At 34.6% G+C, this 24,368-nt stretch overlaps 1 protein-coding gene across 1 annotated transcript; it reads left to right on the top strand.

Annotated features, from left to right (window-relative positions):
• Positions 1-19,917: 19,917 nt before the first annotated feature.
• LOC127844882 (toll-like receptor 4) lies at positions 19,918-23,749 on the top strand. The gene has a single exon (XM_052375417.1). The coding sequence runs from the start codon at positions 19,938-19,940 to the stop codon at positions 22,572-22,574; it is 2,637 nt and encodes an 878-aa protein (XP_052231377.1). The 5' UTR covers positions 19,918-19,937; the 3' UTR covers positions 22,575-23,749.
• The last annotated feature ends 619 nt before the right edge of the window (positions 23,750-24,368 follow it).

Here is a 24,368-nt window from a genome sequence, read left to right as displayed (position 1 = left end):
AGCCTGTGACTTTTTCATAGAGAAAAAAAGCGCGATAGACCATGAAATTGGGAAAATAAACATGATTAAAATGATAACAAATATAACAGTATACCAATTGTTTATCAGTGTATGTTAAATTGCTTTCTAAATTTTATATTATAAAGTGCTAGGCAATTAAATTGCTTTAGACTAAACTCAATAAACCAATAATTGAGTTTATTGGAAAAGTAAAGCATACTTTTTGGGAAATTTTTGTCAGAATTTTGGGGGAAATGCTACTTTTTGCCATTGGGAAACGGCCTCTTTTTACTTTTTGCAATTGGTAAACAGCCTGTAAGAGCCTAGAGGCTGTTATTTTGGGTGAAAAAAAATCAATGCTATACAAGAAACTTATGCAATGGAAGACAAAGTCAAACCTTGTGGGACGGATATTTAAAAAATATGTGAATAGTTTCAGGCTGTGCATGTGTGGAATTCATTTCATAGCTACTAACAGAACTGTTCTTTCTGCATTTTGTGGTCAACGTGCATCTATATTTGTATGATATTTAATATAAATATACTTAGTCTTACTTTAGTCTTAGCAATAAAAATGCTATGGACTTACCTCTTTTGAACAGCAGAATGAGACAGATTCCCAAGTTCTGGCCGTTGTGAAGCAATGGAATCTCTGTTTGAAAATGAGCACTGAAATAAAAATTCAATAATTCAATATTTTAAGATTTTATTAGATCTACTACAAGGTTCTTTAATTTATGTTTAAAACATTTTTTTTCTTACTAGAAAAGTAATTTTCCATACCCTATATTTTCTAAATTGTGTTCTATTGACTATTGTAGAATGGGTCAATGGGGGGGATTTACAGGTGAGTATGCTAGCTTTAGTTTGTTCAACGTTTAAATTATTATTGGATTGACAATCAATCAATAGAGAAAAAAAACATTTCATATAAAGTGGCCGAATATACAGGAAAAGAGTATACATCGGAACAGGGACCTATCCAGGTCGGAAATAGGTGACGCCAAATGTGGATCAAACTAAGTTATTGTTAGATGATAAATGATGCATCGCAAACGTTAAGTATGTTGAACAAAATATGGATTTGGCTATTAGCAAATCAATGATACGGAGAGATGGGAAATCTAACTAAATTTCGAAACCATAAAGATTTCTTAATTGTAGAATACCACGTTTGCCTTAAATCTTATGATAGCCTAACCATATTTTCTTAATGCACACAATTCATAATGTTTTCAAAAAAGTAGCGCTGTTAAATCTTAATATGATCATCAAACTTACCTGTTCCAACTGCCTGTTACATGCTCCAGGCGAATCAGCCATTTATTGGATTTATTCCTCCAAACAAACAAACAAAACGCAAATCTCACTGACTCGTCCAATCGTCCGCCATTACTATGTAAGCTATTCTTGGAAACGCAGCATCGCTGATGCTGATATGCGTCACGTGACTACTTTTTGTAAGGAATACTCTGATTGGTTCCTACTATTCGGCATGTTCATAGTCTGTACTACAATCTGAACTGTGACGTCATATGCACGAGTCGACACGAGCACGACGAAAGTGACGCGGCACATTGTGGTTGTTTATGGCATTTTCACAGTTTTTTGTTTGCGAATATAATAAGTTTATTTTAAACAATATTATTTTAAAATACAATGTTCCGTTGAAACAAAATTAGCAGCGGTTTTATTGTATGCGAAAAAGTGCATCAAACAACACATATAAGTGAAACAAAATTTGGTATTTCATTGCTTTGTTTCGGTTCACTATTAAATTCGACCAGTTAATTGAAGAGTTCAATAAAAAAAAGTTGTTTAAGCTAGAATATAAATATAAATAAAGACAAAAATAAGAACTGGGATTTTGAAATTAACTGTTGTAATGTACTATGTCTTCCCAAATTAAAAATGACATTTTTTTTTCGATAGAAAGCATACGACGAAATTGATTTCTCTGCCGATAGAAAGCATGCGACGAAATCTGTTTGTCTGCCGATACACTTACATAGTTCACACAGAAATCTATTTATTATTATATTCGTTTCTTGAATTGTTATACTTGAATAGTTCCATCATATAGTTCACTCAAAGGCAGTGGTATCATAAAAATCGAGTACAAATTGTCCTCCCCACTTTCGGAATCCTCACATTCCCATTTCCTAACCCATAAAAACCCCCGATGATTTCGGTGAACAAAAATCATCAAGCAATAGGCATATTGTGTATTTCATACCTTGTGTATATATAAGTATTTTCTTTTCGTTTCAATGTCATCATTGTACAACGGCCCAAACATGTATAAACATATACTAACCTTCAGGGGGACATGGGGGTCAAGGGGGAAGTCGGTGGGGTTGGTTGCTAGGAAGTGGGGTACGATCCGGGGAGGGACAATGTGCGACCTTTTATGGAACCGCTGCCTGTTGTCCCACTTGAATATAAAACCGGCGTCATAATGAGACAATTTCCTGGAAAGAGAAGCACTTTGAATATTTTCACATTTTAATTGGTTGCCCCCCCCCCCCCCCCCCCCGTCAAGTGAAGATATAGCGCGGTATCACATCGCATTGTCTTTAATTGATAAAAGCAGTACCACACCATGAACACATATCCAAACCATATGCATCAGACATATGAACAATGCATGTTCTGTTCACTATTTGTTTCACACCCACTTCCGGACCAGCACTCAAGCCACACGCTCTCCATGTGCGATTACCTGTGTGCCATTCAGATGGGCGGGACAGCGTGTGATTGCTCCGCCCCCATCGTACCTGGACGGAAATAACTGAACATTCGATTGGCTGGTGTAATCTGAACGATTATAAATCAAAATGTGATTGGATGGTGATTTATGAGCATGCGCTGTGATATAAATACTATGATATGTGCTATTGTTTGTTATTGTAAATGAACAATATTTGTATATTTTAAAAATCCTCAATGTATTTAATATGTGATTTCCATTTTTGTTATCATTTAGTATTTAACTAAATTGATGCAAATATCTCTAGTATCTCTAGTACATGTGTGACTTTGTTTATCTGTAAAAGTGTTTGTGAACTTCGTGTATATAAAATAAAAATGTGATGTGTACTGTAATGTAATGAACATACAATTTTAAACCAGTCAAACAGTGTCATTTATAGCACGAATTAATGTTTTTTGTCTAAAATATTTTTCCATATGAAATTTATGTATTTATTTTCGCGTTAGCCGCAGTATGAACTCTCCGATTATTTTCTTTGTATTTTACATGTACATTACTGTTATGAGAAGTGATTATGATAGGTAATGTAAATTAACCGGTAAATACGTATGGGAGAGTAACTCCTGCCAAGCACGCATGTTCGAATTTAAACAATTCACAGTTTTCTCCCTTACCTAAATGGTCACTGACTCGCACGTTCAGCAATCTCTTGCACGACGGTTACATTACAATCTCTTGCACAACGGTTACATTACATTCACCTCTGTGTTGGGCTCAGAACGGACTATTGTTATAAAAGCGTCTCATTCATGTCATGATCATTCCAAGCGTTCATCATTGAGGTTACAGTATACTAAACAATCTCTTGCACGACGGTTACATTGCATTCACTGCATTAAATAAAAACCATATCATACCATGATATCTTATATCAGTCTTAATTCATTATTATAAAATTGATATGGTTTTTTGATGTTAAGAAACCAACAAACATACACACGTCGAAGCAATTCCTAACGTCACTCAATAAAAATTATGTTCAATTGTTTACATTTGTGAAGTGCGTGGAATGATTCCATCTGCGTAAATGGGCAATAAAGCACGATTTATAGTGCATTTAAAAGTCATCAAATATATATTAAATGCGTTTGTTCGGTTTTACCTATTTTATAGGCAAAATGGCAAGCTTAGCATTTCGCAGAGTTGTATGTGAGAGCAAGGAACGACAACTCTGCGTGGAGATTTGCACATTCAGTTCAAGTAACATGAACACCGAATAACACAGCGTATTATGTATTCGAGGCAAATAAAGTTTAACTCAGGGATTAGAGTATCACGATACCATATCATTCCCAAATTAAAACTTCTCGACCTCTCGTATTTAGATATTAAGATGAGAAGATTTTTTAAGTTTATTTTATTTTATAAACACAGTTTGTAGCCACGTGACAGATACATTAAAAGACTAGAACGATGTCAACACTATAATAGAGGACCGCAGATAAAACTTGTCGGCGAAATATTGGCGAATTTCTGTCCATTGTTGAAGAGCATATGTCATTATAAGAAAAAAAAGACGGACGGACTAACGTAAATACTAAGGATTTCACGGTATCACGATTTGAATCTTATTTATAAAAAAATTGGTTGTAAGATGCATTATTTTATTTGTATTAAAAGTATATGTTATCCGTGAGGCATGTTTCGCGTTTGTTACATAGTACCACTACTATTTCTTATGTCCGTGCTGTATGGGTTTAGTATCTGTTTAATTTAGTGGTGTTAATGGACGAGTACCATGACACCGCTAAGATGCATAATTATCGCAGGGATTATTTCAATCAGGGAAGTAGCCCTTGCGATGGATGTGCATCTGAGAAATAACGCAGCTTTACTATCTTTGTATGCCACTTGGCTATCAGTGTTTGACAAGGCATTAGGGAAGTGTCCAGTGATAAAGCAAAATAAAAGATTTTATACCTGTGATTATCGTCCTTATTGCACTGAAGATTTCAACAGTGCCTTAGACAATTTTAATAAGCTTAGTTGACAACGTAATTTTGGGCCATGCTCTATGAAAAGGGGGTTTAATGTCAAATTTCCACGATGGCGGTTCATCTCGCACGCATAAAATCATTCAAACTATAAAACGTCAATTTATCTCGACCATCGTGATTCTTCATCACGCAATTTTAGTGTGTGTATGATGTAATACATATACGTGTATCTATTTAAATAAAGCGAAACTTCAGTTGTGGCAGAATGAGAAAACATCACGAGGTACTGCATTTATGGAGAGTGACCAATTGCAACAGTTTAACAATCGCAGAAACAAAAAGCAGACATATAACACGCTCGCGCAACAAATACAAGAAGCGGACACCGACTTGTCAATTTGGTTTTAAACAGTTCTTATGAAGCTTCTAGCATCAAACTTGGTCCAGAGTCTTTCTTTCCAAAACGTATAAAAAAATGTTTCATTTTATCACATTGCAAAGAAATTTTCATAAAATAAAATATATTTCAATGTGATAAATAGTATCATTTAAATACTCAGCGATTGAATGTAAACCAGAGCCATCAGAATTGTTACTATAATATTCCGAATAATTATGAAATGAAACTAAACAGAATCTACCGCATGTCGTATTTTCACTAAAATACAACTTGGGAAATGTTGCCACACATAAATTTATCAGATTAGGTCACACTATTTTTTAAAACGGTGCAATAGCAATGGTGATTGCCGTGGCGTAGTGGATGTGGTGTCCGCATTGAGATCGGAAGGTCAAGGGTTCGATCGCTAATGTGTGAGCGCTCTTTAGATCTCCCCAATGGACACCAACAGTACTAGTTTTTTTCCTGGAAAATGACGATTCTGTGTATAAACTCATAAATTAGAAATATCTTTCATTACTTAAAAGAAATAAAAAATAGTAATGCAAACAACAACTATAGTACTAGTACTAGCAATCCGGGTCACTAGTTTGTCAATACAGGCTTGCAGATAGATAAAACACTCTTAAACACTATTGAAAGGCTCTGAATTGTGTCCCATACAGTGTTTTCCAAATAATTAAATGTTTTAGTTGAATTTTGAATGAATAACCTGGCTTCGAACCACAAATCACATGGATTTCATATATTTGTGAAGTATACTGACTTTTACAATCTTTTCTGAAATTGCAAGGCTAAGTGTTTTTTATCATCTTGTGTTTTTTTTTAAGTGTTTCAAATCATAACCCTGAGGCCAAAACTGGAAACGCTCTAAGGCTCTAAGGGTTACGTTTTTAGTATGGACTTTGTTTATTATATTATTTTAGAAAGTGTCCTCTCTGAAATCAAAAGGCCGAACTATGTCATATTAAGTGTGTTAGCAGGGGCGTAGCTAGCATTTTTTAGCTGTAGGCCCGGATATGATACATAAAAATGGGGGGTCCGGGGGTCGTCCCCCTGAACATTTTTAAATCCTATAACGCCTGTGGTGAGATTTAAAGTACAGTCCACTCTCGTTATTCTTCCAAATTCTGATCAAGAAAAAATATCGAGATAACGAGAGTTCGAGATATCCGATTTGACGTTTTTAAAGAAAAAAATATGACGAATATTTACCTTGTTTTTAACATAAATATACCTGCTAAGTGGTCAAACTAAAGCCGTCACCGTGTGGCATAATACTCTCTACCTGATATACATGAATACGCGTTTTTACGAGGCATGATTAAATTTAAATGCTTAAAATGACGTTTTAAGTATTACATAATTGCATGAATACATGCGGTTACAATTTTTCTAAACTGTCGAGTAAACATCCGGTAATGTTGCTATTTATAGTTATGATGCAATTGACGTCCAATCAAGACGAGGGTTTTCCATCTGAACATGCGTAAATCACGTTCCAGAATAACGAACATTTTGTTGTTTGAAATGCAAAGTTCAATCGGTTATAAAATATAAAATAAAAAGCCATTTTGAGTCTTGTCTTTATTATCTTTATTACTCAACATCCCCAGATCTAGATACATGCTTGAAGAATTCAGTTATGCCCTTCTGCTTAGAACAGACACTCTGCAGAAATTGTCTCTGAACAATCAATTCCACGTCGGCGGCCTTCCTCTTGCTTGCTTTTCCGCCGTGACACGCTATTGACATGTGGAGAAAATACAAACAACCAGACCAATATGAACTTTTCAAAAATGCCAGAAATAAATACACTTTCGAGTTGAATGCAAAGAAGCAACGATCGCTTAGTCAAAAAGTAATTGATTTTCACGGGGATTCTAAAAAACTCTACAAGTTTGTATCAGAATTAATAGGAAAAAATACTGATAACCCTATGCCGGAAGGTGAAAGCGACACCGCGATAGTTGAAAATTTTGCTGATCACTTCCTGGATAAAATTAACAAAATTCGAGATGCCCTTGCAAGTTTCGAAAAATTCACACCCGATCACAAGGAAGTACCGTGTTTCGGTATGTTCGAGGAGCTAACCCAAGATGAAGTGAAAAAGATCATCAATCATCTTCAAACAAAATATCATGCGAACTAGATGCATTGCCAACAAGAGTACTAAAATCATTTTTAAACGAGTTACTACCGTTCGTGACAAAATTGGTTAATCTCTCTATGAGTCAAGGAGTTTTTCCTTCAAAATTTAAACAGGCAATAGTAAGACCACTTCTCAAGAAAATTGGACTAGACCTGAGTTATGCCAAATATAGACCAGTGAGTAACTTATCATTTCTATCGAAAGTGATTGAAAAGGCTGCTCTGTTTAGACTCAATATACACGTAAATGAAAACAATCTCCTTCCAAAAAATCAGTCAGCCTACAGACAATTCCATTCTTGTGAATCTGCTTTACTTAGACTAGTCAATAATATACTCGAAGGTATGGAGGAACAAGAGGTTACAGCACTTATCGCCATTGATTTGAGTGCTGCCTTCGATACGGTCGATCATGACATTCTACTAGACGTGTTGCAAAAACAATACGGTGCATGTGGCATGGCACTAAACTGGATAGACTCGTATCTGCGTCCAAGAAGCTGTCGCATAAGTGTTAATTAAGCTTTAGCGGCGGCACGTTCTTTGGAGTGTAGTGTCCCCCAGGGTATTTGTCTTGGTCCATGGCTCTACCTGACGTACGCTGGAACACTGTTTGATGTCGTTCCTCCCTCCATCACAGTCTACGGTTTTGCAGACGACCACACCGCAAACAAGCGATTCAAACCTACATCTTTTTCTGTTGAAAGAACTGCCATTCAAGAACTTGAAAGTTGTGCACTCGTTATTTACAACTGGATGAACGAGAATAAACTGAAAATGAACGCATCAAAAACGGAATTCATCATGTTCGGTAGTAGACCCCAATTAAATAAATGTCAATCTAAAGAAATAGATATTGCTGATGACACTGTTAAAGCAAACAAATGCATACGGTATTTGGGCGCATAATTAGACGAAACACCAAATTTTAAAGAACACATCAAAATTAAGTGTCGTACAGCTATGCACAACTACCTTAAAATAAAAAGCATGAGGAAATACTTAACAAAAGAAGCAACAGAAATACTTGTTCTGTCTTTGGTAATATCCCATCTGGATTATTGTAATCTGATCTTGTATGGAACAGCTCAATGCGAAATAAACAAAATGCAACGTATCCAAAACATGTGTGCCAAATTGGTACTCGGCCGACAGAAATATGACAGTTCAAAAGATGCTTTATATGAACTGCATTGGCTACCAGTAAAGGCAAGGATTACATTGAAATTACTGGCCTTCATGTATACTTGTTCTGTTGGTCACGCGCCAAAATACCTTACAGAACTTTTAAAAGAAAAAGTACCAGCACGTAACCTACGATCTACCGTCTTGTATAACGGATGTTATGATGTGAAACGCACAAAGAGAAAAACATTCTAAGACAGGAGTTTTGGAGTTGTTCGTCCGAAACTGTGGAATGACCTTCCATCAAGCATACGGACTTCCGCCTCAATAGACATTTTCAAAAGGAATTTGAAAGCATTTCTCTTCAGAGACTTTTACAACCTATTTGAATTTTGAATACCTGTGATTTAAAAAAAAATCGAGACTCAGTTGTACGGGCTTATTTGTCACTAGGACTCGGAGAACCAAGACATTAAAGAAATGTGCAGGCTTCTTTGCTCGAAAAGGATATTTATTGTACAAGTGACTGGTAACCAAGAATAATTAGGGCTTCTTTGCTCAATGATTGAGTTGCATCAACCAGCTGTCTTGTAGTCACGCTTAGGCCCTCTAGTTGTGTCTTATAGTCACACTGTAATTTTAACCTTCAAGTTGTGCCTTGTAGTCACACTTGGTCAGTCTATTTGTGACTTGTAGTCACGATAGTTCAAATAAGGTTAAAACCCAAAAGAAGTGTCCTTAAGGGTGACAGGTTACTAAAAGCTGTGGGATCCGACAGCCAAAGTGCAGAAATATCCTTTTACGTATCCTTTTCGTTAATGAAAAACAGTGTCTATATGTTGCCAAATATTTGCTCATAATATCATTATTATTATTGTCTTAACCCTAGTTATATCAATTTATTACATAATATTTTACTTTTACTGTGTTTTAATAGTGTAGCCGGTATTGTTTTATTTCTTAAGTTTCTTAGAGCATTATTATTTATATCACACATAATTATATCATTAATCCTTTAATTAATGCTGCATAATATTATCAATACCTCTTATTTTTTATCAATTTTATGTACATATATATGTTTTGTACAACGCCATTGAATATAATTATATAAATAGGCGTTTCATCAAATTAGCAAGTTTCAAGTTTCAAGTATTGACTCGCTCCAACCAGTCGCCGGAACAGTCGAACTCGGTGCTGGAGACGCCGAGTTGCTCAGCATACAATCTTGCCTTTGCCCTCATGGTCTCGCCGTCGATAGGTGTATTCTGCTGTCTGGCGTTTTTGCACAACGCTAGTAGGGCCGCTTCTATATCAGGAAATTTTGCTGTCCGCGCCTGTTTTCTTGTCAGCTCGAGATCGCCGGTCAGGAATTTCGCCTTAATCTTGTCCTTTTTCTTAATCCACGTTGAGAGCGTATTTTGTGGGATGCCAAACTCTTCTGCTATCTTCTTCTTGGTCTTGAGACCTTTCTCGACTTCTATGATGGCCTCGTACTTTTCCTTAAACGACTTATTCTCAAGCTTCCGCTTAGTTCCCCTCTTGGCCGATCCAGATATCCCCCCGGGTTGGATACCGGGTCCTTCTTTGGATTGCTCGACCGACAAATCAAAATATTCTTTCAAGTTAGCCATAATAATGACTGTTCGAGTTTAATGATAGAACAACATTCTGTAAATTTGCGACGGTTTATATACGCACACATATAACTCAATACATTTTGGAATGTTGTTTGTAAAAACAATTAGTATTTCGTCCTTTCGGCAGGCTGTGCATTAATTGCAGTTAATTGATGTTAAAGTGACAGTTAAAGTGACAGGCCTTACTTAAGTTTTAATTGTTAACGACATTACAAACGTGTGATCATTGATGCAATCAACGGATCGATTTCCTACCGCACTGTATCGGGAGCAGCCGGGCGAAGCGGGGCGGTGAAGTATCAAAGAAAAAATTTCTCCCCTTTTGCCGACACTGGGACAGTTATTCGCACTTCGAGATAAACCACAGTAAATACATGTTAAATCGGAACTCGGGACAAAATTTTATATCGACATATCGAATTATTTGACATAACGAAAATCGAGATATGCGATGTTTATTTATATAGATAAAGAAGGAAAAATGTTGGGACATTGAGCTTACTTCGACATATCGAGAATATCGAGATATCCGATGTCGACATAACGAGAGTGGACTGTTTATCTAGATAAATAATAAGATAAGAAAATATAAGACATATGCCTGTTTTTCTTTGATATTTTAATGTTTTATCTCAATGTCAGAGAACTAAATTTTGTTTTTGTTCGGCATCAAGAGACCGAACCGACCCGGATTCAGTCAATGGATCGGGATACGGGGGCAAGTGCTCCATTTTAAATATCCGCGGTTATAAACATCATTCGGAATGTTTCTTAAAAATCCAACGATAATCGATTACAACTTACTTTAATGTTTAAAGGGAGACAAGTAGATCTACATGTAGATCTATGTAAACTTGTAACATCAAGTCACGTGAAAAGAAGCGAGCTAGAATCTATGCACATAGAAAGAAAAAAGTTAATACTTGGAAGATATGTCCTTTGAACACCAGAATCCATTGTCTGAGGATTATGTCAATATGAAATGCAGATTTCTAACACCTCACCACTCAGGGTCAACATTTAAATGCGTTTTTCGAAATTGAAGCATGTTTATTGTTCATGTTAATAAAAAAGTGTAGTCCCGGGCCAGCTGTGCCTAATAGCAGCTACGCCCCTGGTTTGTTACATCGCATACCTTATTTGAAACAAAACATTTCTACTCCGAAAATAACATTTCAAAGTTGAGCGATCTACGGCCAACTTGAGATTCTTGTGTTAAGATAATATTGATACAGATTTGGAACAAGTATCTGTTAACAAACAAGAAACATGTGTTGGCGGTGGTTATCGAAGACTTCCAAAAGGGAAGTTAACGCCGAGGACCTTTGCTATCTGTACATTAACATTTGTTTAAAGAACTTGGGAAGTTTTAAGTGATAAAAATAAATAGATAGATTATACACGCATGACAACTTCTTCCTTGTTGCAGGGAATAATTTAACCGTTGATACGTCAGTTATATAAGATATGTTTTATTTCTGAAAAACAAATTATTCGTGTTTTATACCGCGACTCTTTGTGTTTCATGCCGAACATTTAAACAAAAACTACTATTTCTTATTGTATTAGACACCTGCGAAATGTTCTACTTGTCATAGTTCAGAAAGAATAATGATTGCATAAAAGCATGAAGACGAGGTGTTTTAATTGTTATGATTAAATTGTTACCGTTCTTGTCATTCAGACAAAGTCCTTTTATAAGGAACTTTTAATTTTACTTATTAACAGTACAGATGGGCGTATGTTACTTCAGTCGAAAAATTTTAGCGAGTAAAACATTTAAAATACAATGGAAGTATAAAGTATAAATTGCAATTTTTCGTTCGCGACAACGCTTTGTAAACTAATATGAACAAAGTGAAAATCCTGTTGCAAAAGTCGGAGAGGAATTGTAAAAAGGAATACGTGATCTTTGTTAATAAAAAAAAACCACACAAAACACAACATAACATATACATACATTCGGAAAGTATTTATATTATCATTAATAAATTCATATATGTTGTATCAGAATTATCAATGCTATGACAGATATACGTTTACTTATTTAAATCGCCAACAACATTACGCTTACCGACAAAAATAACTTTTGTCAAACAGTCTAACGTATAGACCCGATGTATATTGCAAATCATAGATGTAAGATTTCGTTTTGTTATACAAACTGAATTGCATTTAATACATACTCTTGAATAATAATGTTATAGCGTACTGGCGGTCCTTTTCCCCCAGAATACTAGTTGCCCTTTGTGTTCATGTATTTAATGTAAGTGTTGTAACGCATGCATTTCTTCGAATTAATTTTATCACGTAACAGTGTATACAAGGTAAGTATTGATGCAAAGCATCAAAGGGCGTCGGGAATTTTAGTGTAAAAGGCACTCAATGAAGTTACATGGAACGATTTTTTTTTCTACTGTAAATATTAATATATTGGCCGATTATTTTAAACAAATTAGAAAAAGATACTGGTATAAGCATTATTTATGATTATGTGTTATAACCCCCAAATAACCATTATCTATGATGTTGTGTTATAACTCCCAAATAACCATTTTCTATGATTTTGTGTTGTTACCTCCAAATATTTCATAGTTCATTTTATTTACATTGGTTTCCTTTTTTTTACTGGCATCCGTGTGCAGTTTTCATTAATGGAACTGAACTGTGTAGGTTTAAAAAATCTGCTTCATCTTGTAAGCGTAATTTCATATTTTTCTCAACTTCAAGGGGAGAAGATTCTGAACGTTTTCGTACGTTGCTCATTTACGATAGGGGTTGAGTACTAATTGATATGAAAACATTGTAACAGTTTTAATGTGTTTACGAACCCCCCCCCCCCCCCATCCTCTCACACATATATTTCATGGGCGTAATACAAACAAAAAATGGTTACAATAAACTTCAGTTTCAGTGCGACGCCAATAAACATCATAATCAAAAATTGATATATAATCAGCAAGCAAGAGCGACGTTTATTGTCCACGATAGCTCATTCTATGGGCCCCAATTTTAATTTTCCTACAAATATGCAGCTTTAATTTAATGCGAGTATAAACGATCTTTTAACATTGTTTTTTTTTCAAACGGAAAAACATGTTAAAGGAAATCCCCATCAGCCACTTAAAAATAATTTCCTGATGAACAGCACTCCTGCATGTACACACGATAAGTACACTGTCGGGAAATCCCTATTAGCGCAGATTCGTTCATACGACGTATAGATACACTATATTTGTAATGCAACAGATAAGAAAAAACGTGTCGGTGTAAAATGCCTTTGAATAAAACGTTTGACAATACATCATACACAATTTATATATATAATCCCCCGTTCAGATATTTATATGTTGGTTAACACGGGAATAACATGTTGCCAGTTAGACCATGTATACTCGATTTAAATGAGTCAGTTTTTTGTACAAGATACCAATATAAAAGCATGTTTATTTCACAATCAAATGTAACAACAACCTTTGCAAATAAATAGTATTTTGTGAAACAAATATATGAATACAGTTTCATTGAATCTTTCGCTTAAAACATGTTCACGAATCAATCTTAAAATGCAATACACAAATTGTTATACGTCGATTTTTAAAAAGCTTTTGATAAAATAAATCACATTGAATTATTTAAATGTCTCGAAACATAAGGGCTACATGAAAAGTTCCTCAACATTTTAAAATCAATGTATTATTACTTACAGTCATTTGTAAAGAATAATTTCTCAGGAAGGGGGAATGTCATAATTCATATACAACAGAGTTTTCCCGTGCAACATGGGTACCAGACAGGGAGATAACACAAGTTTGACAATCTTCGAATTATTTATTGATGAATGTTCTGCCCTTTCAAACGACAAATGGTTATCTTATATTTTTATGTTATGATATTTCGCTATATTATGTTAAATGTTTGCAGATGATATAGCAAACTGTGTAAAAACTGTGCAAAAGTTACAGCAACACTTAAATGTTTTATGTACATATTGTGAAAGTACTGGTATGGAAGACAATTTAACTAAAACCAAAATCATCGTAAAGGTGGTGTCTTAAAAAATGCGAACGTTGGTATGTCAGAGGACAAATTGGTAAAAACACAATCTAATTACAAATACATGGGGCTTATGTTTACCGCTTCCTTATCATGGACAGTAGCTCTGAATAAGTTAGCCATGCAAGCACAGAAAGCTATATTTTAAATATATGTGTATCAAACATAAAATGGTTATTTTACCCAATGTTTATGTTTATAATATTCTACTTGATGATTACACCAATATTGTGTTATGGCTCTAATGTCGGAGTATATGAACTTAAGCAAAAGATAGAATCTGTTAATAATATCTTTTGTAAAAAATATGTAAAGTTAAATAACATCAACAAGACCTCCTGTATTGCATTGGAAGAATGTGGAAGACTACCTCTGTTTATTTTGTACTATACTAACTGTATCAGGTATTGGTGCAATTTGTTGCGAATACCTAGTAAGCATTACCCTTGAAACTGTTACTTAATGCTTTTTGCATCAAAGTACTGACAGTACTGGAGTGACAATGCTTTTGAAGAGAATGGATATAAAAGCATCAATTTAAGTTTATCTACATCACCTCAATTGTGTATGTGGGTTCTAAAATTTTGGGTACGAACATTTTGGGTACAAAAATATGCCCAAACAAATTTAGGTACGAACAAAATTTGGTTACGAAAACACAATGGGTACGAAACAAAAATTGGGGGGCACGGGGAAGTAGCACCCGTAGTCAACTTGACCCATTCAGCGAAACTGGTAGACGGGTTACATGCTTGATCAAATATAACAAGAAATAGCTTTAAAAATATATTCGACGTGTATTTTATGTACCAATAGTCTTAAATGAAATACGACACTCTACCACTAGGCTTTTAGCAAGATTCTGAAATTTTTTGATCCCTCGTCAGAGCAACCAAACCAAAAAATAAGTCAAATATTGCCGACTCGGTATTATTGAGTCAGTTCATGAGAGGTAATGGTAGATGCAACATATCTCACGCCCCCTAGCATCGCCTTAAGCAGTATTCAATTCTCAACAAGAAAGAGCTGGAGTCATTAATCCCGAAGGACCAGAAAAAAAACCTTGATTAATGTTCGAAATGAAATCATTTGATTCATGACAATAATATTATTTCAGCCAGGTCACAGGGAAAGGGCTGTCTAATCAGTATCCAATTAAACTATTTGTTATTGTCAGAAAACCGCTTTTAAGCGAACAGCTTTCAAGCGACTGCAGGCTGATCTGGATCCAAACTGGCCACAATCGCCTTTATGTCTCTTTTACTGTGACACAGTTCATTTGACTTTAAAATGATATTTAATACTAAATTAGAAAGAAGAAATAGTACAAAGCCGTTATATGAGTAAAGACTTTGTAATCAATGTTTTCAGGACAGCTTGTTGATCTGCAAATCCCATGTGATATGTCGATATCGGGTATCATAGTCATTCAATAAGTCGCAAAATGCTCGAATACAATTTACAAAGCAAAATGTGACTTAAATTGATAACTAAAAATACCAGTTTTGCCGTGTAAAGCTGTCAAGATCCAGAAAGTCATGCATTCACATCGAATGTATCCTTCGAATTCAATCCATTGTTGACATTAGCTGAGATTTAGTTAATAAATAACTCATATATCCTAAATGACAGTTTCTTAATAGCCAAACAAGCCGATGTATGCAGTAAGAAACTTTTGACACGAGTATGAAGATTCTCTCATGGGCGCGGCCATTGTTGTATGACTTTGAGCGGTCCGTCTAAATTGCGTATATGACTCATATCCGCGGATATGAACGAAAAGTGCGAATATGAACGAATATAGACAATATTTATGTGCTTGTTTTGCAGTTTTGTTATGAACATATCACTGTTGAATTTAAAATTCACACTATGTGATAAATATGTTAAGACTGCCTCAAAAAATAGCAATTTTATAAAAACAGTGGTCTGACTGGTCGTTCATATTCGCGGATATTAATTTGGAGTTACTGAAATTAAAATGCCAATGAAAAACGCTTTTAAATTCATTCGATCGTAACATTACACATAAGCGACGTGTATTTTTGTCACAGAACGATTTTCATATCACAAAAATAAAGGAAAATACATTTAAAAAGCCATTATCTGTTCATATCCGCACTTTTCAGTCATATCTGCCGAAATGAGTCATATACGCATTTTAGTCGTACCCTATGTTGAGGCATGAACGACAACTCTGCTGGAGAATGTTACCAATGCTAATCACCGAGATATGCCGATTAGAAAATCGACGCTATCTCAATCGGACTGGCTCGGTCTTTTACATAGCTCGCCATTGTGAAGAATTTTTCAATGGTATGATTACTTAGACGATGCTGAAGCAGCATCGTCAAAAATAATAAAAAGCGGCATTGGATACGCCTCGATAATACAATTAATAGACGATTACACCTTATTTAATAATAATTCAAACTATGTTATTGACTGTCATACACACATTTGACACGACTCAAAACAAAACTCAAGTCAATGTTATCATTATAAATGAGTTTCAACGCGTTTAGATCCCGAAAGATAATCTCCCCTGAATATCCAAACAATTTTGTTAATTGCTTTTGCAAAAGTTCGTTGTGGTACCATAAAATCAAGGTTAAACACGGTGTACATTCAAACTTACCATTTGATTCGCGATTATGTACACATTTTAAAATGGTTACATCGAAATAATTGATTGTGACAACCACGTATTTTTTCATCATGATAAGTATCGTGATAAAAGGAGTGTTACTCATTTGGAGAGACACGTGTGATCGATATATATTTATTTTAAAAAACGATTAAGCTTATAATATATACTGATTCCTGTACTTTTACCAGAATTTATATCGTGGATTTGTCGTGAAATAATATATACGGTCATTTATCCCTTACCTTTGTGTAAGCATGAGCACTTATTAATGATAAACCGTCCAAAAAACGTGTTGGGGATTTGTCGTGAAATAATATATACGGCCATTTATTCCTTACCTTTGTGTAGGCATGAGCACTTTATAATCATAAACCATCAACAAAACGTGCTGTGGATTTGTCGTGAAATAATATATACGGCCATTTACCAAATAAATTTGTGTAAGCATTAGCACTTAATAGTGATAAACCGTCCACGAAACGTTCTGTGGATTTGTCGTAAAATAATATACACGGCCATGTTTCCCTAACCTTTGTGTTAGCATGAGCACTTTATACGGGTAAACCACCTAAACTCACAACATTGCGTGTAGACTAACACTGATCGATGTGGTATGAGTGAAATTCTTCTGAAATCAAATAAATTAAATAATCTCAAAACCCGGACCCTCCCCCCCCCCTTATGAACCAATACTAGTAGGTCTTTTCTGTTTATTATTTAAATTTGGAGGGAACTTTGGGTAATACCATGCATGTGTCAAAAAGAGTACATTCAAATATAAACCCCTCTTACGTTTTTCTTGTGCTGGCACATTATAATAACGCAATTTATATTCAGTCATCAACAACCTAATGTTTTTATTTTATGAAAATTGTTCACAGATTTTCGTATTTTACAAAATGTCGTAACATATATCTACTTACAAAAGTAAAATATTTTGAAGAATTGTGAATAATTAAATAACAAGAAAAAAGAGGGGAAAAATGTGGTTTCCCTGGGGTTCAAACCCGAATAGTATTATACACAATGAGAGCGCGCTTCCAATTTACCACGCATGCTTTTTAATTATGTTGGAATGCTATTTTGGTAATACATGTTTTTAGTGACGAGTCTCACAGTTTCCCGATTTGAATTTCATTTTACTTATATTAATTATTAATTATATTAATTATAGTTCCATCTATTTATGTTTGTTTAAAGTTCACATATTCGGTGTAATAATCAAGTATTTCTATTGTTGACGTTTAACAATGTTAATTCTAATATCCGTGTTTGTTTGCAAAAATCATGAACACTTCTTAGTTGCGGAGTTAATGGAAGAAAAACAATATATATATTTGTCAGACGATAACGTTATATTGTAATAGTTTGTGTTTCTACCCAGGGCTATCCAAAGCAATTCTATATTGCTTTGAAAACTCACATTTGCCATATTTTCTGTTCAAGAATGCTCGTTTTATCCTGCATAAAAGTGATTGAGACGCTTTGATCTTACTATTTGCTGAGCAAAGTAGCAATCTTCATAATGGATGTTTTTATGATGGCCTGTAAGATTCAAAGACTCAGAATCTTTCCAATATTGAAACGCTATTTTATCTCGACCATTAGGGTTTTCCTTAAGCAATTTGTACTGCGATTGTGTGATGTTATACAAAATATGTTGAGACATCAGCTGTAGCAAAATGAGAAAAAGTAACATATTAAAGGTACGGCATTTATTAAGAATGGTCAATGGCAAAACAGTCTGACAAAGTGTATAAACACTAGACAGAGCACACGCTCGCGAAACAAACACAAACCATGATTACAGGAGAGGTCAACGCTTTGGGTATTGGGTTGTTAAAAGATGTTATGAAGCTCGTACACTCAAATTTAGCTAGCATTCGCAAACAACATAAGTACAAATAAATAGTAATGTCATTTTATCAAAATTAAAATACATGGTTATAAAATATAGTTTAATGTGAAAATTAGTACCATTTAAATTTCAGTTTTTTAATCACAACCAGAGCCAATATAAATGTAACTTTAAAAAAATAATTATGAAATGAAGAAAACTGCATGTCGTTTTTAATTAAGATAACAAAGCAACATAATAAATAATAAGTAAAATATTCAGATCATCGTCAAAATATTTTCTGAAAAAAGCCATAGTAGAAATGTTCGAAGAATGCCGAATATAATTCTCTAATGTGTATATACTCCTAATACCGAATATCTTTCATTTCTTAAAAGAAATAAACAATATTTCTGCAAACAATAACTACAATTTATGTACGTTGATTGTACGATTTAATACGATTACTTACGATTCTGAATAGTGTTGTTTTTAAACATAAGCAATTTGTTGTTGATCTTAGAGCAATATAAATTTATCAATTGCCAAATAAATAAATAAATAAATAAATAAATAAAGACATTGGCTATATATTGGCTATTGCTATAAGGAACACTGTTTTTATGGATTAACCTTATTTTACTAAATATGTTGCGAACTATTCGTTGATGTTGAGTACAAGTATTAAAGTTACTTTAAGATTTATGCTTTGCTTATTGAAATCCGTCTGTAAATTCATGCGACAACAAAGATATCAAAAAACTGTTCACCGTTTTTCGTCGGCGGTTTAAAGGCCAATTATTTTGATATACATATATAAAAGGTGACTTCAGTTATGTCCATATTTGTATGATACATGCTGTTCGTCATATGTACATAAGATGTCTTATGCCATATTTATAAGTCTTGCTTTTCGGAATGTAACTGGAAAGCGCCTTGTTTGTTTTTCAGTTTCAACAATTCATATAGTAACCGGTCCATGTGCTCTTAAATTTCCGTAGTTAGATAAGATTGCTACCTTTTTAAATGTCCGCATATATTTTCATTTAAGGGGCTCTAAGGTTATGTCATGTGTTTCTGATTTTAAGTAAAGATTTATATATTCCCTTCCCATTATATACTACACATTTCACAATAAAACGAGCAATAACAATAACGAGCTTGTCTCATTGTCTCATTTTTAATTAATTTTGAATGATTGATGAATCCAGTACATTGATCAAGTAATCAATATATATATAAAGGTACCAATTAAATACAAAACCTACCCTTTAAACACGTAAATACCCGGTTGAATATGGATAAAACACGCTATCTTATAAAATGTCATATTAATGGTTCTCAACGTTTGCTGTTAAACCAACAAAAATGGGACGACTTCACATTGCCGTCGAGTGCATGGTATTATTTGTTATATACGAAACGTTGTCAAAAATCTATACATGTGGGCCGGATAACCAATGTGAATGTTCTACGGATAACCATGGTTTTGTTATGGACTGTGATGGTAAAATAGTTTCACGACTTTCAGACATTTGCTCTGCCATACGAAACACTTCTATCAAATCAACAGCCATATTAAAAGCTGGTAGAAACAATTTTAGAAATGTTAATGCCACAGAACTTGTAGGATGTGAAAGTTTGTATACACTTGAGTTGAACTTCAATCAAATAAGTGAATTTGGAAAAGACAGTTTTAAGAACTTCAGCAATTTAGAGATTTTAGACTTATCTAGAAACAACATCCAGATCTTTAAACCTGAGTGGAGTGCTGCTTTTTTGCCAGAAACACTAAGCACACTGATTCTTGATGGGTTCACAGTTGATAACAGTTCTATACCTAGCTATCCAAATCTGTCACACTTGCGAAAACTGCAAACATTAAAACTAGATGGTCTTAGCGACAACTTTGACATTGGTAAACACACAAACAGACTGAAAGAATTGAGTTTGTCAGGATTATCTTTCTACAGTCACTGTAGCATACCCCATATTTCAAACTCGACATTCAGGCAGTTGTTATCAATTGTTAAATTGAACATTTCATCTTGTTCCTTAAGAAGTATTTCAGCAGGGGCTTTTGAACAGCTTTATCATCTAGAAGTATTAGATCTATCTTTTAACAGGAAGCTTGGATTCAGATCATTTGAAAATTTATCCTATGGACTTCAATTTACAAATATTCGAAGCGTCAATATTTCATATCTTCATACCACATTTGGTATTGGAACAAGACTATTTAAGCAAGATATATGTTACCTTTGGAACACCAGTGTAGAGGAAATCGCCATCTCAGGAAACAGAATAATGTATTTCGAGACCAATACAGTTATACTGCTTCCTGAATCGTTAACTACCATCGATATGTCTGAAAATGAAATCACTTTTGGGCCATTTTTGTTACAGACATCGTGTATGACTAACCTGCGAATATTTCTTGGCGGGTTGCAGCATCTTGCTCACCACCCGTACAGATACTTTGCTGACGACACTGAAGAGGAACCTACATGCAACAATGACCGGATGCCTTCTAGATGTCCATTTATGCATGAAACATTTCTAAACCAACTAGCGGCGAATAAGTCACAGTGTAATTATTTGCAATCCGCTGGGAAAAAAACATTGCGTTCGTCTGACTTTCCAAAATATCTACAATTTGTTGATTTACATGAGGGAAATTTCATTTACAATTTACTGATTGATTATGATATAAAACCAAATGCTAATTTTGTCAAAGTTCTCGATTTGTCGAATAACATATTCAACATTTTCATCGGTCAATTTGGACCGTTTCCTAACATTGAAGTGTTTAATATATCCCGATGTTACATCATGCAACTAGGGCAAAATACACTAAACTATCCTTCATTACAAATCCTGAGACTGGATAAAAACTACCTTGGCGACCAATTAGCTGACAGCTTGCGATCAAATGTTTTTGCTACCTTAATATCATTAAAGGCTCTTAATTTATCGGCGAACGGCATTACGATTTTGCATACATCGACGTTTGTGTCATTAACAAATTTAACACATCTTGATCTTAGCTACAACAATATAGGTATTCTGGATATTATGACTTCATCTTTAATAAGCTTATTGAAGATAGATTTACACGTAAATTCACTCCACACAATTACGAGTGATATCCGGACAAGCTTGGAAATGAACGCAATCAGAAGAAATTCCACTTTCGGACTTGACCTACAAAACAACTCGTTAGATTATTCGTGTGAAAATCAAGACTTTCTAAACTGGCTTAACGAACATAAGAGCAACATGAATGCGTTTGAGATGTATGTTTTTCGATTGTCAGATGGTAGGATCATGGATGTCACATGGTTCCAGAACGACATCAGTTACCTCGCAGGTAACTGTAGATCTTACACGCTTCTGATCGTCCTTTGCTGTATCGGCATATCTTCAGCACTGGTCACAGTGGTGGGAGGTGTTATATACCGACATCGCTGGAAACTTCGATACCTGCTGTTCATGTCTAGGAAGAGATTCTTCGGTTATCGTAGATTACCGGACTACACGCTAAAAGAAAGCTACATATTTGATGCGTTTATTTCATACGCAGAGGACAATTTCAGATTTATTTTGGATGAAGTAATTCCAAAACTTGAGGCGGAAAACGTTTCTTTGTGTGTGCATCAGCGGGACTTTCAAGCAGGAAAGGCTATCTCGGAAAACATTATTGAAGCCATTCAGAGCAGCAGGAAGACCATTGTAATACTGTCAGAAGCCTACCTGGACAGCAAGTGGTGCATGTATGAATTCAACATGGCGAGAATGGAGAATCTTTACTCTAGAGAGGATCAGGGGTGTCTTTTGATTGTTATGCTTGAAAAGGTGCCTCATAACAAGATGCCACTAGAAATGCTTCGATGGATTCAGGAAAACAGTTATATTGAATATACAAACGAACCAGAGGGTAATACAATGTTTTGGGATAAGATGGTAACGGCAAAAAAGTTTAATGTTTTTGCACTTCAGGATTAAGATAGGTCTGATACCCGATATAACCAACATTTATTATGTTATTTTTAAAAGTATAATATTTGTATCGATGTGTACGTTTTCATTGAACTTTATTATGTGAAAATAATACATTTTAGTAAATCAAGGTAATCCCGCAATGCTTTGCTTGGTTGACAGTTCGTATGGGTTAATAATTTTAATTAGTGTGTGTTTCCTATGGTTGTGTCTATCGTCTTAACTTTTGTGCAATTGCTCACTTGCAATAATTTAAGGGTTTCTTGCTGATGCGATTGGAGCTGCACTTTATGGTGTTCTGTTAGGACAACAATGCACTATATTATGTATAAAACATATTATCTGTCAATGTATTTGTATATAAGAAGTAAGATTGTGCCACAAGGATTTGCAGCATTAAATTAGCATTCGTATTTAACTCACCAAAGTACGCGTTTTTGACTAGATATTGATAATTCGGTAAATTGTTAATTGGTGGCTGATTTATACGTGAATGTTTCAATGTTTGCATAAATATATTTAAACCAATCAATATAATTGAGTTTAAAAATCGTTCCAAATATATTATTAATATTAATATATATATGTTAATATTGTTCACGTTTAAACTTATCACCACAATTTGTCGTGCAACTTGGGCTTCACGTGGCTTTTAGCTGAATGTTGGAAGGAATATTGTTTATTTTTGCTAAGAAATGAGAGAAATCTGTTATTAGTAGTATATACACAACAAGGTAATATAATCGCATTTGTCGCACATTGCTATTGTGGCTTTATGGAAATTTCAGGACGAGGATCCGATTATTTTATATGTTGCTTTGTCAGTTTAATAAAAAACGACATGCAGTTATTTCATTTCATAAATATTCAAAAGTTACAATTATATTGGCTCTGGTGCTAACAAACATTGAATTGTTAAATAATACTAATTATCTCATTTAAATATATTTTATAACCATTTCTCTTGATTCATATAATATGCCATTAATATTTATTTAAACTTATATTTTTTGTAAATACTCTGAACTACCGGCACTTTTGAGTGTTTGAGCTACATACAATCTTTAAAAAAAATCCCAAAGAACCTCTGTAATCATGGTTTGTGTTTGTTTCGCAGGCTCGAGCTCTGTCTAGTGTTGATGCAATTTGTCAGACTGTTTTTAAATGTGTTACTGTTAATAAATGCCATACCATTTATATGTTATGTTGTTCTCATTCTGCTACAGCTGAAGTCTCAATATATTTTAATTACATAAACGTAGCTGTATGACATCGTACAAACGCAGTACAAAGTGCGTATGAGAGAAACCTTACCCAGCAGACACAAGACGTTCGACGGACGTCAGATTAACGTCGGGTTCCGACGTCGGATGACCGTCAGACTTACGGTCGGATTTGTAAGTTTTCTAGACGTCATTTTCCGACGTTCCCGGCGTCAGGTTTCGACCATTTTTCTAACAAAATCTGACCTGTACCGACCAAATCAACCACTTTCCTGACCACTTTTGGACCAAAAACCTGACCATTTTTCCAACCAATTTCCCGACCATTTTTGCAGCCAAATGAACCACTTTCCCGACCATATTCGTCTCCAAAAAACCGACTAGTTTCTTGACTATTATATTACCCGAAAACTAGGCATTTTTCAACCAATACTTGACCATTTTATCCATTTCAAACCAAAATCCAACTGCAATGCTCATTCATATAGTCTTTGTCAATGTGTTTAAATTGTCACCTGCTGCCATGGAGCCAAATAATACAAAAGTAAGCACGTAAGGTGATTGAAATCAATAAAAT

This window comes from Dreissena polymorpha, chromosome 9 (assembly GCF_020536995.1).
Source record: "Dreissena polymorpha isolate Duluth1 chromosome 9, UMN_Dpol_1.0, whole genome shotgun sequence".
NCBI classification, from domain to species: Eukaryota; Metazoa; Mollusca; class Bivalvia; order Myida; family Dreissenidae; genus Dreissena; species Dreissena polymorpha.
The sequence above is the reverse complement of the archived record's forward strand: the minus strand, read 5'-3'. Positions and strand labels throughout refer to the sequence as shown.

Coding starts and splice junctions, on each gene's coding strand:
- LOC127844882 (XM_052375417.1), top strand. CDS start 19,938: ATGGGACGACTTCACATTGCCGTCGAGTGCATGGTATTATTTGTTATA.